At 37.8% G+C, this 15,248-nt stretch overlaps 2 protein-coding genes across 4 annotated transcripts in view; one reads left to right on the forward strand and one right to left on the reverse strand.

The window, feature by feature from the left end:
* Positions 1 to 327: 327 nt before the first annotated feature.
* Positions 328 to 10,792, reverse strand: ldhd (lactate dehydrogenase D). 2 transcript variants are annotated; one of them, XM_058766405.1, is made up of 11 exons: positions 10,584 to 10,792; positions 10,168 to 10,280; positions 9,629 to 9,770; positions 5,770 to 5,911; positions 5,178 to 5,337; positions 4,884 to 5,083; positions 4,249 to 4,377; positions 4,007 to 4,134; positions 2,989 to 3,079; positions 2,790 to 2,901; positions 328 to 1,085 (listed from the first exon to the last, which is right to left on the reverse strand). In XM_058766405.1, exons 1-11 carry the CDS (start codon positions 10,665 to 10,667, stop codon positions 920 to 922), a joined length of 1,467 nt encoding a protein of 488 aa, XP_058622388.1. In that variant the 5' UTR covers positions 10,668 to 10,792; the 3' UTR covers positions 328 to 919. The 2 variants fall into 2 exon arrangements, with proteins under 2 accessions (XP_058622388.1, XP_058622389.1); XM_058766406.1 differs by lacking the exons at positions 9,629 to 9,770; positions 10,168 to 10,280.
* Positions 10,203 to 15,248, forward strand: part of snrkb (SNF related kinase b) — a 28,256-nt gene continuing 23,210 nt past the window's right edge. Inside the window, exon 1 of one of the 2 annotated variants that reach the window (XM_058766404.1) lies at positions 10,203 to 10,340. The gene's annotated coding sequence lies outside the window, so the exon portion shown is untranslated. Of the gene's footprint in view, positions 10,341 to 13,428; positions 13,695 to 15,248 lie in introns of those variants that run through there. The other variant, XM_058766403.1, reaches the window with a different exon arrangement.

Consider the following 15,248-nt stretch of genomic DNA (forward strand, 5'->3'; position numbering starts at 1 on the left):
AACACCATCCGTCAAAACAATGGATAACAATTTCACCTCACCGTGTAAAACAAATCAAACAAATAATAGAAACAGAGTCAGGTAGCGTAGTACTATCTTGTGCAGCATGTGCTGCGGAACGTGACTCGGCACTCTCGAAACCCATCCTTTTCTTATTTTTGTCTGTTATTTTGTATGTTTTTCTTTTCTTTTTTTCTAGGGACATGAACGGATGCCTGTTTTTAGGAGGTACAAACTAAGTGTCTGATGATTTTGATGTGCAATCTGTGGGACGAGTAATAATGATGATGATGATCATACATATAATTAAAACAAGATGAAATAAGATCAGATGTTGCTTTCTTTTATTAAGTCCACTGCAAATACACACAAAAAAACAATCACTTAAGAAAGAACAAGAGACATTATTTTCAGTTTATTTTCTGCATCACGTTAAGCTTGTTTTGAGTTCAGCTTCACAGATTCTATTTTTAGAAGCAAATATATCTATATAAATAAATATATTCACAGAAATGTAGAAGGGTAAATGGCCAAACCAAACACAAGTTTGCCAAGGCACAATGATTTCACATTCATTCATTTTTCAAAGTGGTGTGAGATTGCCATGGAAAAGCAAAATAAAAGGACGGAATAATACTTTTATTATTAGTAGTAGTAGTCTCTTAGAAAATTCAGCCCTGTACATTAATACTAAGCATTCACAATAATACTAAATAATAAATTATTTACTCCTTAATAATCACACAAGGAGCTTAAATCTCATGCACGTTTCACAAAAATTATGTTTTGCATGTGCAGATTTTGTAAACAACCTAGTTTAAATGATTATCATTTTTTTAATCTCATTCTCCTGACATCTAGTGGTCAGAAAGCCTATTGCAGAGTATTTTCTTCAGGGTTCTGTGCTGGTTTGCATTAATTACAACACCTTTCCAGGATTCATGAGGTTTTTGGGATCCAGACTGGCTTTGAGGCCCTGCATGACCTCTATGGCTAAAGGACCAACCTCTTCTCTGAGCAGGGCCCTCTTTCCTAGGCCGATCCCGTGTTCACCGGTACAAGTTCCATCCATCGCCAGTGCCCTCCTGCATAGAGAAAGACAACAAGAGAATTAATTAATCCACTGTAATTGTTACTGGCAATAAATAGGGTGAAACCAGTAACACTTCTGGCCATTTTGATCAATTAAGATGCTTAGAATCACTAGATCTGGCATTGTTGCCCCGAAAGACCTCAGTGTTGCTGGCAGACTGGAAGAACAAGTTTAGCAGCTTGCAACCACTGAAAGACCAAAGTTCCCTCAGGAAGCAGAATCTGTGCAGCTGAGCTGTCTGTCCAGTCCAATTCATATTCCCAGGTGTTTCCACCTCCACACTCTCCAACTGAATGATGAAGACTAGTCTTGGGGGCTCCCTGGCGCAGCAGAAATCCAACTCCTACTCATCTTGTTCATGCAGGTTCTCGCTGACAAGGTACACCTTGTATACCACAATTTTTGCTGCAATAGGACAAGTCTGAATTATTTTTGTAAAGTGAAATTATGGACCAATGCTTTATTAAGACTGGAATATGCAATGCGATGAGATGGAACATGCTATTTTTGCCCAGATTTGCAGTCTGGAGGAACTGATGCTAGTTGCCGAAAATCAGAGCCAGTCTGCAGACGCTGGGCAGTTGGGAGTTGACAGATTTGAGAGGAAACTGCATAGTTTATGATCAGTGTTGGGGAAAGTCACTTTTAAGAGTAATGCATTACAATTTTGTGTTACTCCTTGAAAAGTAACTAATTGTGTTACTAAATATCGGTGAATAAATGAGAAAACAAAGTAAGTTGTGTTACTTATTTGAAAAAGTAATCTGACTACATAACTAGCATAATTTATAATGCGTTACCCCCAATGCTGTTTATGATGGGCACAGACTCCGATTTTTTTTTTACAATTCCATCCAGTCTGAGGAAATCAAACATGATTAATCTTTTGATAAGATTTTAAAAGACATTGTTTTTCATTGAGATTCTTTTGTTCGGAACGATTTTTAAGTCCTCAGTCGTTTAGTGTACGATGCCCAGTTTCCAGCCTTTACTTGAACCCAGCACTTTCCTTTAACAGGCAGAATGGTATTGAAGTTGAATTGATTGAACAGATTTATCCAACTAGGCCTGGTCAAGTTCCTCTTTACTTTAAGGTAGCGAGCCTGAAATAAATTTCTTCACATTGTTCTGCTTAAGTTTCCACACAAGTTCAACTCAATAACATTTCTTCTGCTTTCAGAGTATTCACTTCAGTGTGCAAACACTCCTTTGGCAGTTAATATAGCTATAGTTTTATTGTGTAGTAATTGTGCTTTTACAGTTACATCATGTCTGTCAAAGGGCAAGTCCAACTCCATTTGCTCCTATCAGGAAGAACTCTTGAGTATCAATTCAGCCAGGTTTCGTTGAAGCAAATGAGATTGCAATGTTTGTCTTCTCTTTGGCTGCTGGTCAGCGCCGATCACTCGTCCATTGTATCCGACAGAGACTGCACTTTACCCATAATGACTGAAGGCAGGTAGGACCTTTATTATTTGTGCTTGTTTCCAAAGCCAGACACTAGACCCTCTATGTCTGTCATTGTCAATAAACGCTCTCCAAATGGCAGAAGACACTTTGAGAAATAATCCTGGTATTGATTGCTACACAAAACAAAACTGACAATGTACACAAAAGCTGCAGCCAGTCCCTCTCAGCCGCCTCAGAAGATCATTGTAAGGGAGCAAAACTGCTGAAAGGAATTAAATAGAAGTACCTGGCTAGTCTCTCAGTGAAGGAGTGAACCCTTTGCACCTCATCTGGGTCATTGGGATCCAGTACTATTAAACAATGGAAGTTTCCATCACCCACATGACCTGCAATAGGACCTACAGTCGGATAAATGTAAACATATTATATCAGCAGTTAAAAACAGTTCTCAACACTAAATGAGAAAATCAAACTTGGTAAGCTACCGGTAATATTGTTTCTGATTAGATCTTCTTTTGTCTCCACTATAATCTGAGGCAGTCGTGAGATTGGCACACAGACATCTGTAGAATATGCCTGTAAGAAAATAGGTACATTTTTATAAAGTGTTGAGTTCTGAATATGTTCTACTTTATTAACTTAATATTCATAAAAAAGCTATTTGTAGGCTGTTTTCTCTAAATAGTTTAAAACTGTGGCTGTGTGGTGTTTTTATAACATTGCTCTGTTTACTTGAGCATTCTGGCCAGCCCAGCATAGCAACTGGTTCAGCCAATGGTGTGAGTTTGGGGCGGGGCTATTGGTTTTGCTGACCTATAGCAGAATGTTTGGGAAACCTGTTTGAAACAGTCATGATTTTTAAGCAAATATACTGTATGAACAGACTGACTGGAATAAGACATAAAAATATATTATGTACATTATAATTATTATTATATTATCTTAGTAAATTATAATAGTTATTATTATATAACTTTTAGTACATTTTTGCTAATTAGATGTTCTATAGTCTTCACTGTAACATGAGGTAGTTGAGAACACTCAAATATGTAGAATATACCAGGAAAATGTGTGTAATTTTTTTTTAATGTTAAAAATACCTTGTTTAATAACTTTAAATAACTTTAAATTATTTCACACCTTTAATTAAGCTATTTGTTGGCCAGTTTTCCTTAATAAAAATGTGTTTTGTGGTGCTATCAAAACATTACTATTTGTTTGGGCATTCCGACCACCCTAGCACAGCAACAGTGGCTCAACCAATGGCGTGAGTTTGGGGCGTGACTATCTGTTTGGTTGACCAATGGCAGTGTTTGAGAAACCTCTTTGATAACAGTCATTCTTTTTACACTGCACTATGCACGACAGCACAAAAATTAAGCTCAAAAGCATAATTATAATTGCATAAAGATAATAAAAAGACTGTAAAGTGTATATTCTAAGTTACAAGAAGATAAATTGCATTTGTCGGAGTCAGAATCATGTTGTTGTGAATGTTCCCACCTTACATCCAGGCCTCAGGGCCAGGGCAGCATACCACGCATCATGACGAGCTTTCCATAACCGGCCACGAGTCTCCTCATCTTCTGCCCAGGCGAAGTCTGAGCCTCCGTTATCCCGCGTGATGTCCTCTGAACACACAGAACATGATGCATTCCAGATGACATGTTCTTTCACATCTATTGTTTTGCTTTTGTAAAATACTGTTTCTGTAGAAATTTGTTGTATGTTTTATCCACATATACCAGTGATGGACACTTGCTCCTCCATGCTTTTGGAGCTCCCGTGGAACTCCAGAAAGAGGGTGGGAGCGACCGCATAGGACAGGTTGTTGAAGCGATTGCATGCGTTTATCATCACGTCATCCAAGAACTCTGCAAATGGAACATATCAACAACGATTAAGTCTTGTGAAGCCTTTGTGTGTAGAAAGCCGAGGCTTAAAAATCGATGCCTCAGTGCAGCCTTGATTTAAAAATCTAAGAGAGTGGTCATGCCTGATTACTCATAAATTGGATGGAGCTACTGGTGGAATATTTTTCCCTGAGTGGACTGCAAAAGAAGAAACACATTGTGGTTCTGAGAACCAAGCAATTCATTAAACCCTTGACTGCGTTCGGTGTTGACTATGAATAAAGGACGGTGTTTCCTTCTGAATTAATGTTTATGTTATTGCAGGAGGCTTCAGTGAATAGATTAGAATAAAATGAATAGAGTTCTGCACTAAATCGCACAGCTAGGCATGCATGTAGTTTCGAGCGCCACAGTCTGTGACTTTACAAGTTCACAACACAGGAGACCAAATGTTTTTTTGTTACGTTAATGCCAATAGAGGCAGCAAACTAAGCACATTGTGACCATGTGCTTCAAAGAATGCTCACCGATACGGGCAATGGGCACTCCAGCTTGCAGGACCTGAACGGTGCTGTCCACCGCTGATTGGACGGATGGAAAGGAGCACACAGCCGATACCATACTTTCAGGAATACCGAACAACCGAAGCGTGGTTTTGGTAATAATACCCAAAGTTCCCTCCGAGCCCACAAAAAGGTTTGTTAGGTTGTAACCGGCAGATGTCTTTCTGAAAGGGTGTTGCATCAAAAGGGGAAAAATCAAATGTAGACAACAAAAGATTTAGTTTCAAATATACTTTGATTGTAATTCTGCAGTCATACCTTGGACGACGGCCCTTCCCTGCTGTGTGGAGGACCGTTCCATCTGCTAGAACCACCTCCAGGTTCAGGACGTTCTCACGCATTGTGCCATAGCGGACTGCGTTGGTGCCTGATGCACTAGTTGCAGCCATGCCACAGAGAGATGCGTCGGCACCTGGATCTGTGGAAATACATTTCTTCACCATCAATCATTTCCAATTATATAACAAATATGGCCAAGTTAAACATTTAATAAGGCTTGAATTATTCTGTGTACTCTAACATCCAATCAGTGTTATTTCAGTATCAGATATTTAGTAGCCTATACAGTTTTTATTAATTTTGTATTAGGTTTTATTTTTTATGTTCTATTTTAGTTTATTTTTAGTCTATTTTAGTACTTTTCTTGAGTTTGTGTCATTTTTATTACTTTTTTTGTTTGTTTAATATGACTATATAGTTTTATTGTTATTCATTAGTTTTAGTTTTCTTAGTTCTTAAAGTTGAACTAAATAAAAAGAGAAATGTTGATTTATTTTTAATATTTTCAGTTTAGATTTAGTTAACTGAGCTGGTCTACTTTGTACTCATAATACACAAGAATTTGACTGACCGACAGGAAACCAGAGGCCAGTGTCACGCAGGTATGAGTTCAGGCCTTTGCGTGTCACACCTGGCTCCACCGTCACATCAAAATCCTCTTGGTGAAGATCAAGAACCTGGTCCATCTTTCTCAAACTGAAACACACTCCACCCTAAGAAACACATAGTACACAAATATGTCAACTTAAATATATATATATATATATATATATATATATATAAATGGTTTATTTGAACAGTGACAGACAGAATAACAACAACAACAAAATACAGAAAAATGCATTTCAAAAAAGTTATAAATTGATTTGCACTTTAATGAGTCAAATAAGTATTTGATCCCCATTATGCTTTGGGGGTGTTTTTCTGCAAAGAGGACAGGACAAATGCACCGCATCAAAGGGACGATGGACGGGGCCATGTACCGTCAGGGCCAGGGCATTGAAAATGGGTCGTGGATGGGTATTCCAGCATGACAATAACCCAAAACGCACGGCCAAGGCAACAAAGGAGTGTCTCAAGAAGAAGCACATTAAGGTCCTGGAGTGGCCTAGCCAGTCTCCAGACCTTAATCTCATAGAAAATCTGTGGAGGGAGCTGAAGGTTCAAGTTTCCAAATGTCAGCCTCAAAACCTTAATGACTTGGAGAGGATCTGCAAAGAGGAGTGGGACAAAATCCCTCCTGAGATGTGTGCAAACCTGGTGGCCGACTACAAGAAACGTCTGACCTCTGTGATTGCCAACAAGGGTTTTGCCACCAAGTACAAAGTCATGTTTTGTGAAAGGGTCAAATACTTATTTGACTCATTAAAATGGAAATCAATTTATAACTTTTTTGAAATGCGTTTTTTCTGGATTTTTTTTTTTTTGTTATTCTGTCTATCACTGTTAAAGTAAACCTACCATTAAAATTATAGATCATTTCTTTGTCAGTGGGCAAACATACAAAATCATACATACATTAATGGATGCTTACTGAAGAAAATTGTCCAGAATAGCTAAAAATATGGTTAAAACTACTTCTTTTTCCTCTAATGAAGATTAGGCCTGTAATCAAGAAGGGTCTGGTTGCAGACATGCACTTGCATTTTCAGACTTGTACTCTCAGGCTGTGTTCGAAATGGCATACTTGCTTACTGCTTACTGCCCAGTACACAATGCATACTGCCTACTATTTTTTAAAGAATAGTGTGTGAAACAGTATACAATAAGCAACAAATGTTTCAAAGTAGTATGCTTAATTGTCACACGACAAACACAAACATTAATTCAGCACAGCTGTCAAGGTTGCTACCTTACAAACATGTGCTAACTATTCTTTTTACAAAGGCTTGTTAATAAGGCTTCATATTAGTAAACAATGCTATATTGCCCAATTGAACTCATGTCATAATTGAAGAACTTTACATAGGCTATTGGACAGAACTGAATGAGCTGTCTTTAACTGAACAATGAAATTTTTGACAGTTACACTAATTGGAAAAAGTGATATATTCTAGTTACACTAAGTGCAAATAATGATAAATTCTGTTTACACTAAAACAGCAGCATTTTCTTTAGCAACAGGTGTGTAAATAGTAGTTAGGTGGCAGATATTTATACTTCAGTACTGTAGTACATTATAAAACAGTATGCAATAACATATTGAGTGTAAATTATCATAAATTTTATTTGATGAACGCCACTTTATTGGGACAAAAACCTACAGCTAAGCACACTGTATTATTTATGAGGCGTTTAATCTCCACTTTTCAAATATTTACTTAACTTTTTATTGAAAATAAATGCCTTTCTGATCTGGTATATGATGGGAAAAGGAGTTGTTTTTAGATTAGTTTGTGGTTTATACGTATATATGTACAGTGCCTTGCAAAAGTATTCATACCCCTTTATTTTTTTCACGTTTTGTTATGTTTCTGCCTTATGTTAAACTGCTTTAAATTACATTTTTCCCCACATCAATCTACACTCCATACACCATAATAGTAAAGCAAAAAACAGGTTTTTAACATCTTTGCAAATTTATTAAAAATAAAAAACATAAAGGATTCCATTGCATAAGTATTCATACCCTTATCTGGGACGGTTGAAATTTAGCTCAGGAGCATTCATATTACTTGTAGATGTTGCTACACTTTGAGTGAAGTTAACCTGTGGCAAATTCAATTGAATAGGTATGATTTGAAAAGGCACACACGTCTTGCTGAAAATGCATATTAGGGCAAAGACCAAGCCCTGAGATAAAAAAAATGCCGGTAGAGCTCAGAAACAGGTTTGCGTCAAGCTACACATCTGAGGAAGAATTCAGAAAAAAATTCTGCTTCATTGAATAGTCACAGAAGCATGTAGTCTCTGTTACCCTTAATGGAAGAAGTTTAAAACAACCCAGGACTCTTCTTAGAGCTGACCTCCTGGCCAAACTGAGCAATTGATGGAGAAGGGCTTTGGTTAGTGATGACCAAGAACCTGATGGTCACTCTAGTTGAGCTCCATGATCATATGTGGAGATAGGAGAAACCTACAGAAGGACAAACATCACTGCAAAACTCCACCGATCTGGGCTTTATGCTGGTGTAGCTGCTCAATCCTCTCCTCAGTGAAGACACATGAAATCACACTTGGAATTTGCAAAAAAAGCACCTAAAGGACTCTCAGACTGTGAGAAACAAGATTCTCTGGTCTGATGAACCTTAATACCAAGCATCATGTTTGAAGGAAACCAGGCACTGCTCATCACCTGCAGAGTACCATCCCAAAAGTAAAGTGTGCTGGCAGCAGCCTCATGCTGTGGGGCTGTTTTTCAGTGGCAGGGACTGAGGGACTCGTCAAAGTAGAAGAAAAGCTCATTGCATCAAAATATAGAGATAGCCTTAATGAAAACCCAGTCCAGAGCATTCAGAACCTCAGACTGGGCAGAAGGTTCACCTTCCAACAGGACAATGACCCTAAGCACACAGCAAGAGTGGCTTATAGACGACTCTGTGAATGTCCTTGAGTGGCCCAGCCACAGCCTGGGCTTGAACCCAATCAAATATTTCTGGAGAAACCTGAAAATGTGCGTCTGCCCCCATCCAACCTGACAGAGTTTGAGAGGTGAAGAGGTGAGGAGAAGAATGGCAGATAATTGCCAAATGCTGATGTGCAAAGCTTGTCGCACTCGCATCATACCCAAAAAGACTTGAGGCTGTAAAGGTGCTTCAGCTAAATTTTGCAATACATACATACATGCATACATGCTGGATGCTGCATAAATAGTATGATAGTATGGCATTTCGAACACAGCCCCAGACTTACACTCTCAGGCACCTGCACTTCCACAAGTGACGTCACTTGCAGTCTTTTTTTTTTTTATTTAATTTATTAATTATTTTTTTAATTGAGTCTCAATTTTGAGCCAGGTGTTGAAGACAGGAAAAAAGAAACTAAATAACAATGTCACTTGCAATCGCCGCTTGCACTTTTCGCTACCTGCGACGTCACTTGCAATTCACACAAACCGTGCATGTTGCCAAAGGAGACAAGACGCTGTGGTGGTTAAACGATTAAACCTAATTTAATATCATAACATACAGGGTTCTGCAAGTCATCTGTAAGAGAAAAAGACAAGACCCGCAAATATGTGGCCATTGCAAGTGACATTGTTATTTAGTTTCTTTTTTCCTGTCTTCAACACCTGGCTACTTCTGTAAAATGTTGAGAGACTCAATTTAAAAAATAATTAATAAATTAATAAAAAAATAAAAAGACTGCAAGTGACGTCACTTGCGGAAGTGCAGGTGCCTGAGAGTGCAAGTCTGAAAATGCAAGTGCAGCCAGACCCTATTGGCTGTAATCTGACACTGGCACTGTCTATTCTTCTCAACTGGACAAACCTTCAGAGCACCAACACCTCCCTCCAGGCCTGTCCCTGTGCCAAATGGGATCATGGGTAGTTGGTGGTGGTGACAAATTTTGGCAAGGGCACTGACCTCCTCTACAGATCGAGGAAACACCACCACATCTGGTGGTTGGCATCTGACACAGCAAGACAAAATACCATGAATATATAAATAACACCATGCAAATCATATTAAAATGTAGTGTAAAATGTAATGTGTTGTATTTATATTCTAATGTATTTATTTATTTTAATGGAAAATATATTTTGAGTTGAATGGCTGATTGTGAAATACTGAGGAATGATTGATTGTGCCTGAATATCATTGCTCTGGATGATTGAAGTGGTGAAAAAGTTCCTCGTGAATGCTGAATGGACTCACTAGATGGTCGATTTAATATTTTACTGACTGCTTTTAATGATTGACTCAGAAGCTGCAGTTGGTTTATTTGTAACTGTGGGCGGAGCTACTGCTGCACTGTTTGCATATGATTAAGAGGCAGGTGACACTGAGGTATGGCAGTGAAATCTGACCTGTGCACAGACTCATCTCTGCCGTGCTGTTCTCTGACAGCTGAGCCCACAGACACCCCTTCATCTCCGCTAACAGTGCGAAACGCTGGAATGACCCGCTCGACGGCTCCAGCCTAGAATAAACAATGCGAGAAATAAACAGAATGTTTACCTGCATGACTCTCTGGTGACACGTAAGTTAATCGTTATTATTTTTATTTCTTTATATTTATTTGAAAATGTAGTTTTCATTTTTTAAATATTTGTAAAAAAAAATTTAAAATGAAAAAAAAGTTTTAATTTTGAGAGGAAAATATTTCGATTTTTATGTATTGTACTTTATTATCCGCGTAAACAGACTGTAGCCCTTGGTGACCACGTCTTCATTCTGTTTCTAAGAATTATGTAACCATGAACAAGAACGATCCCAGACTTACTTGAGCAGAATATGTCCTGCACCCCCCGCAAATAAACGGCAGCCGTGAAGAAGTGAAGAGTAGGGCTTGCCTGAACAAGGTCATTTTCTACTCCTTATAAAAGCCGTTATAAAATAACCAAGCTTTTATACATTGCGTCAGTTGTTAAGAGTTTATATGAAATTTTCTTCCGGATCAGTATAACGGCGTCACTCTTCGTCTGAACCTCAAGCCCCGCCCCCTAGATGGCCAGCGCCAGAGCCATAGCGCTTACAGTCTATTGGCCAGAGCCGAAGAGAGAGAGAGTAGTGTCTCTATGCGGCTCTGTAGAGAGAGAGAGAACAGTTGAATTTTTGCAATGTAGTTTAAAAGTCATTAGATTGGACACAAGGTGGCAGTACTACATCACACAGGCAGTCCTCTGTAGACATGCATCATGTACCCAATATGTCCAAAAATGACTTAATTGTGTGAAATACTGCAATGTAGTTACATATTTCTTTAGAATTTCTTACAGTTTATTTTATTTTGATACTTATTCTAAAATGGTTTAAACAACAACTGCTTCTGTTTTTGTCTTCCAATATAAAACTAATAGGCCTACTCTGATGCACCATTTCATAAACATCAAAATTAAAAACACGTCCCATGATTTAAGAAGACTATAATTAGTTTTGAAATTGTGAAGACTCAATTTTTTTCCCCTCTCTTATGCAATAAAATGAACAAAAATAGGCCACACGGGATGTTGTCATTATTCGAACCTGCATTTTGACGGGTAGGCCTAACATAAAATCATACCCACATGATGAAATTGTGCAAGAGTAACCATATATTTCAATGTAGAAATACCCCCAGGTATTGTAAGGCTGAGCTAAATCAGTTCAGTTGACCTTTATTAATTTGCCAGTGTACTTTTGAATTTGCATATTAATGCACCCTCATATGCAAGTCTAGATGAAGATCCGGTGGGCTTTGCAACCTGCGTAGATCTAGCTGACAAGTTACGCCATTGGTTCCCATAGTAACCAGTGTGTTCTCAGCCATGTACGAGCGTCATGATTTGTTCTCCATGGGGAGAGTCTTTCCTCTTAATAGTTACATTGTGCCCGTGTTGACTAACACAGATGAAAGCGTACACTCATTGCAAAGAACTTCCAACTTGATCATCGTCAAACCTGTTTCTAATAAAACCCTCATGGATGTGGTCTGACCAACGCTTGTTCTTGACGTAGTAAATATGAAGAGATGAACAATACAAGTATTTTTAGGTTACAAAACTGAGTTATTGGAAGGGCCTGTGTTACTCGTTATAAGTCTGTAATTTTCTGATTGTTTAAAGACAATTCACACTTGGTGTTTTGATGCCACCACGGTCTCCTTGACTCCAGTGTTTTGAGGATGTCAGTCAGTCAGCTCCAGCGTAGAAAGGAAGTGAGTGAACGGAATCTTGATCAATTGCCCCGCAGTCTTCTGGAATCTTAAGAATGTCCTCTGTTCTGGCTTGTATATTTGCCACTATTAACCTTCATGGCCTGCTGAGACTGATTCTACGTCTGCAGTCCCAGACACCACAGTGATCTAAAAATAATAGTTGTGATTCCCAAATGAACCTCTTATTTCCCCCTTAAAATCTTTTAATATACTCCTCTGACCTCATAAAAACCCATTCAGCTGCTGTTGTTGAAGCTTTGAACTTCATGGTATTACAAAGTTGGCATGTACTTCTGAAAAGTGCACAGGGCAAATATAGTGACCTGAAAAATGCTACTAATTTAGCGAATAAGATGGTAAAAGTGCCAGTTAATGGGTTAACTGTAAGTTACCTTAACATATACAGAAAATATGTTTTTCAAAGTAAAGTATAAGTAAAAACAATGAAATACCTTATTTATAGAGAATTTAATTATAATTTAATATTTTGCTAAAAAATATGAAGAAATGTATATGTAGAAATGGGAACTGACAGAATTCCACAAATCATCACATTTGTTTAGATTTTGTTTAGATACACTAGCCTACATTCATAAGTGTAGGTTTGTTTTTTTTTAATGTTTTTGTATGCTCATCAAGGCTGTATTTATTTGTTCAAAAACAAAGTAAAAACAGTGAAATATCATTACAATTTAAAATGACTATTTTCTATTTTAATACATTTTGATTTCTGTGATGCAAAACTGACTTTTCAGCATCGTTACTCCAGTCTTCAGTGTCACATGATCTTTCAGAAATCATTCTATAATATGCTGATTTAATGCTCAATAAGCATTTATTATTATTACCAGTACTGAAAATGGTTGTGCTGCGTAATATTTTTGTGGAAACAGTAATAAATGTTAGGGATTCACTAGATTTACTGATTAGTAGAAAGAACAGCTTTATTTATTTGTTTTTAAAAAATATTTATTTATTGGCATTTTTGCCTTTGGATAAGACAGATCAGAACTGACAGGAAGTGAAGTGGGAGAGGGGGCGGGATTGGGAAAGGTCCTCGAGTCGGGATTCGAACTCGGGACGCCCAATAGCATTTTTTCACATTTTATTTTACTGTACAGCCATATTTTACTGTAAGTTTAACAAAAACTATTTAATTCTTCAGTTGCTCTCGCAATTTTTCTATATCCTGCATGTTAATTACAGGCATTCTAAGAATGTTCAGACTGCAAAAGTGAGTCAGCTTATTTGCATATACATTCTGACATGAAAGTGATCCAGACCGCACATAAATGAGCGGAATGTCAGTCCGAGTGCTGTTTTTCCGTTCGGTCCCTTCACCTAATTATAGCCAGTTGCATAATAGTGTTCTTGGGACTTCAGAAACATTTCATGTGGCCCAGCCTCAACTCTCTCTCCCTCACTCACTCAAGCTGGAATGCATTGACGTCAGAGGAGGGAGAGCGCTCGAGCGCTAGAGCACTGCGGAGCTACGCGCGCACACCACTACATGGCTCGTCCTGGTCGGACAGCGGGCATCATTTATTGATAAAAACAACAGTGAGCGGACGCTTCAAGACGTCAGGGAGCGAATTTTTTGTGTAGCCTCCAGAAAAACACGCGAGGGAAGCTGAGAATATTTCCAACGGATGCTCGCTTACATATAGACGCCTGAAACGCTGCATACCACTTTATATGGTAAGTTATTATAGAATGCAAATGCGTTTGGTGTATTTAACTAATTGACTGATTGAATACTGAAGTCGTTTTTAGTGATTTATATGTAGGATGTAAGATGCAGTGTTTAGTGCCATTGAGTTTCATTTGGGATTATTGAAAGCGTGCCAGAGTGTAATAGTTTGATGTTATTGTTTGTGTTATGGTTAATAATGGTGATTATTTTATGTATGTAGTTATTGTTTGAAATGTGTCGTTTTATATAGTTGGTAGGTTATTTTTGCTATTAGAGAGATTGAATGATAAAGGTGAGTTAGAAGATGTGACTGGCAGACAAACATTGGGTCAGAGGCATAGCATTGTACTGGCCTGCATTTCGGTTCTCTCTCTCCTTCACACACACTCAGTATGGAAGTCACCCTATCCTCCGTTCTGTGTAGTCCTAGCCCTGGAGACATCCAGGGGCATCTGACAGCATGGCACACAGCAGGTAAGAGAAAGAAAACAAGACAAAGAGACAGAGACACGAATAGAAAACCAGAAAGGGTTGGATTGTTTTTATTTTTTATATTATTAATTTAGTATGTCTGTTTTTGTTTTACAAGTTGATTGCATGCAGCAAAACTGCAAATGCTTTGGTAATACGAGTGTACAAAGATTTACCATGCCAATAAAACACATAAAAATAAAAAATAGTGTAATTGCGGTCATGGAAATTTTAGTGAATTTTAAGGTCATTAGTACATTTCTTTAACTTTTCACTCACAAAGAGCATTTCATAGCTCATGAAATATTAATTGTACATTTACATAATGTTTTTAATAATTTTAATATGCATGTAAAATATGCATTATATATTTTATGTGCTAAAATGCATATAGTTCTATATATTTCTAGTGAATGACGTATTTAAATGTATAATTAAAATTGCATTTATTATATTTTTATTAAATATTAGCTATAATACATATATTTCTAGTTCTTGAAATATTGAAATTTGTCTGTGTGCTATATTATATATTTTTATTCAAATTTCATGAGCTAGAAATTGTTCCATAAGTGTGGGAATCCTGTGACAATGAAAACTGATAAATAAGAGAGATGCATTGAGGAGCCAAGTTGTTATTGTTGAACTCAGAGGTTTTGTGGAATTTAAATGGAATACTAGGTGAAATTCTTAGTAACACGATCTGAAGGATGCTGGGTAAAGCCATTAGACTGTTATCTATATGGTCTTCCATGCATCACTGTAGATACTTGAGTGTGTGTGTATATATAGCATGCAGCCAAAGTCCTAGACTCAGCAGTGTGTTTGTTTGTGTGCACATGCAAGTGTGTGAGCATATGTGCAAGAATATGGTGTGTGCGCGTGCTGGCAAACTACCAAGTTTGTGGGTTTCATAGTGATTCTTTTGTGCCTCAGATTAAAAAGGAGAAGACGTGTGCGTGTGTGTGTCACAGTAGTGTCCTAAGACACATCAGCTCTATCACAAGGCATGCCTGAGGGAACCATGACAAGAGGGGAGCGCAGGTCACCTAGATCAAGTTTCACCTACGTTGTAGAGATGAAATTTC

This window comes from Onychostoma macrolepis, chromosome 25, assembly GCF_012432095.1.
Source record: "Onychostoma macrolepis isolate SWU-2019 chromosome 25, ASM1243209v1, whole genome shotgun sequence".
Classification (NCBI taxonomy): Eukaryota; Metazoa; Chordata; class Actinopteri; order Cypriniformes; family Cyprinidae; genus Onychostoma; species Onychostoma macrolepis.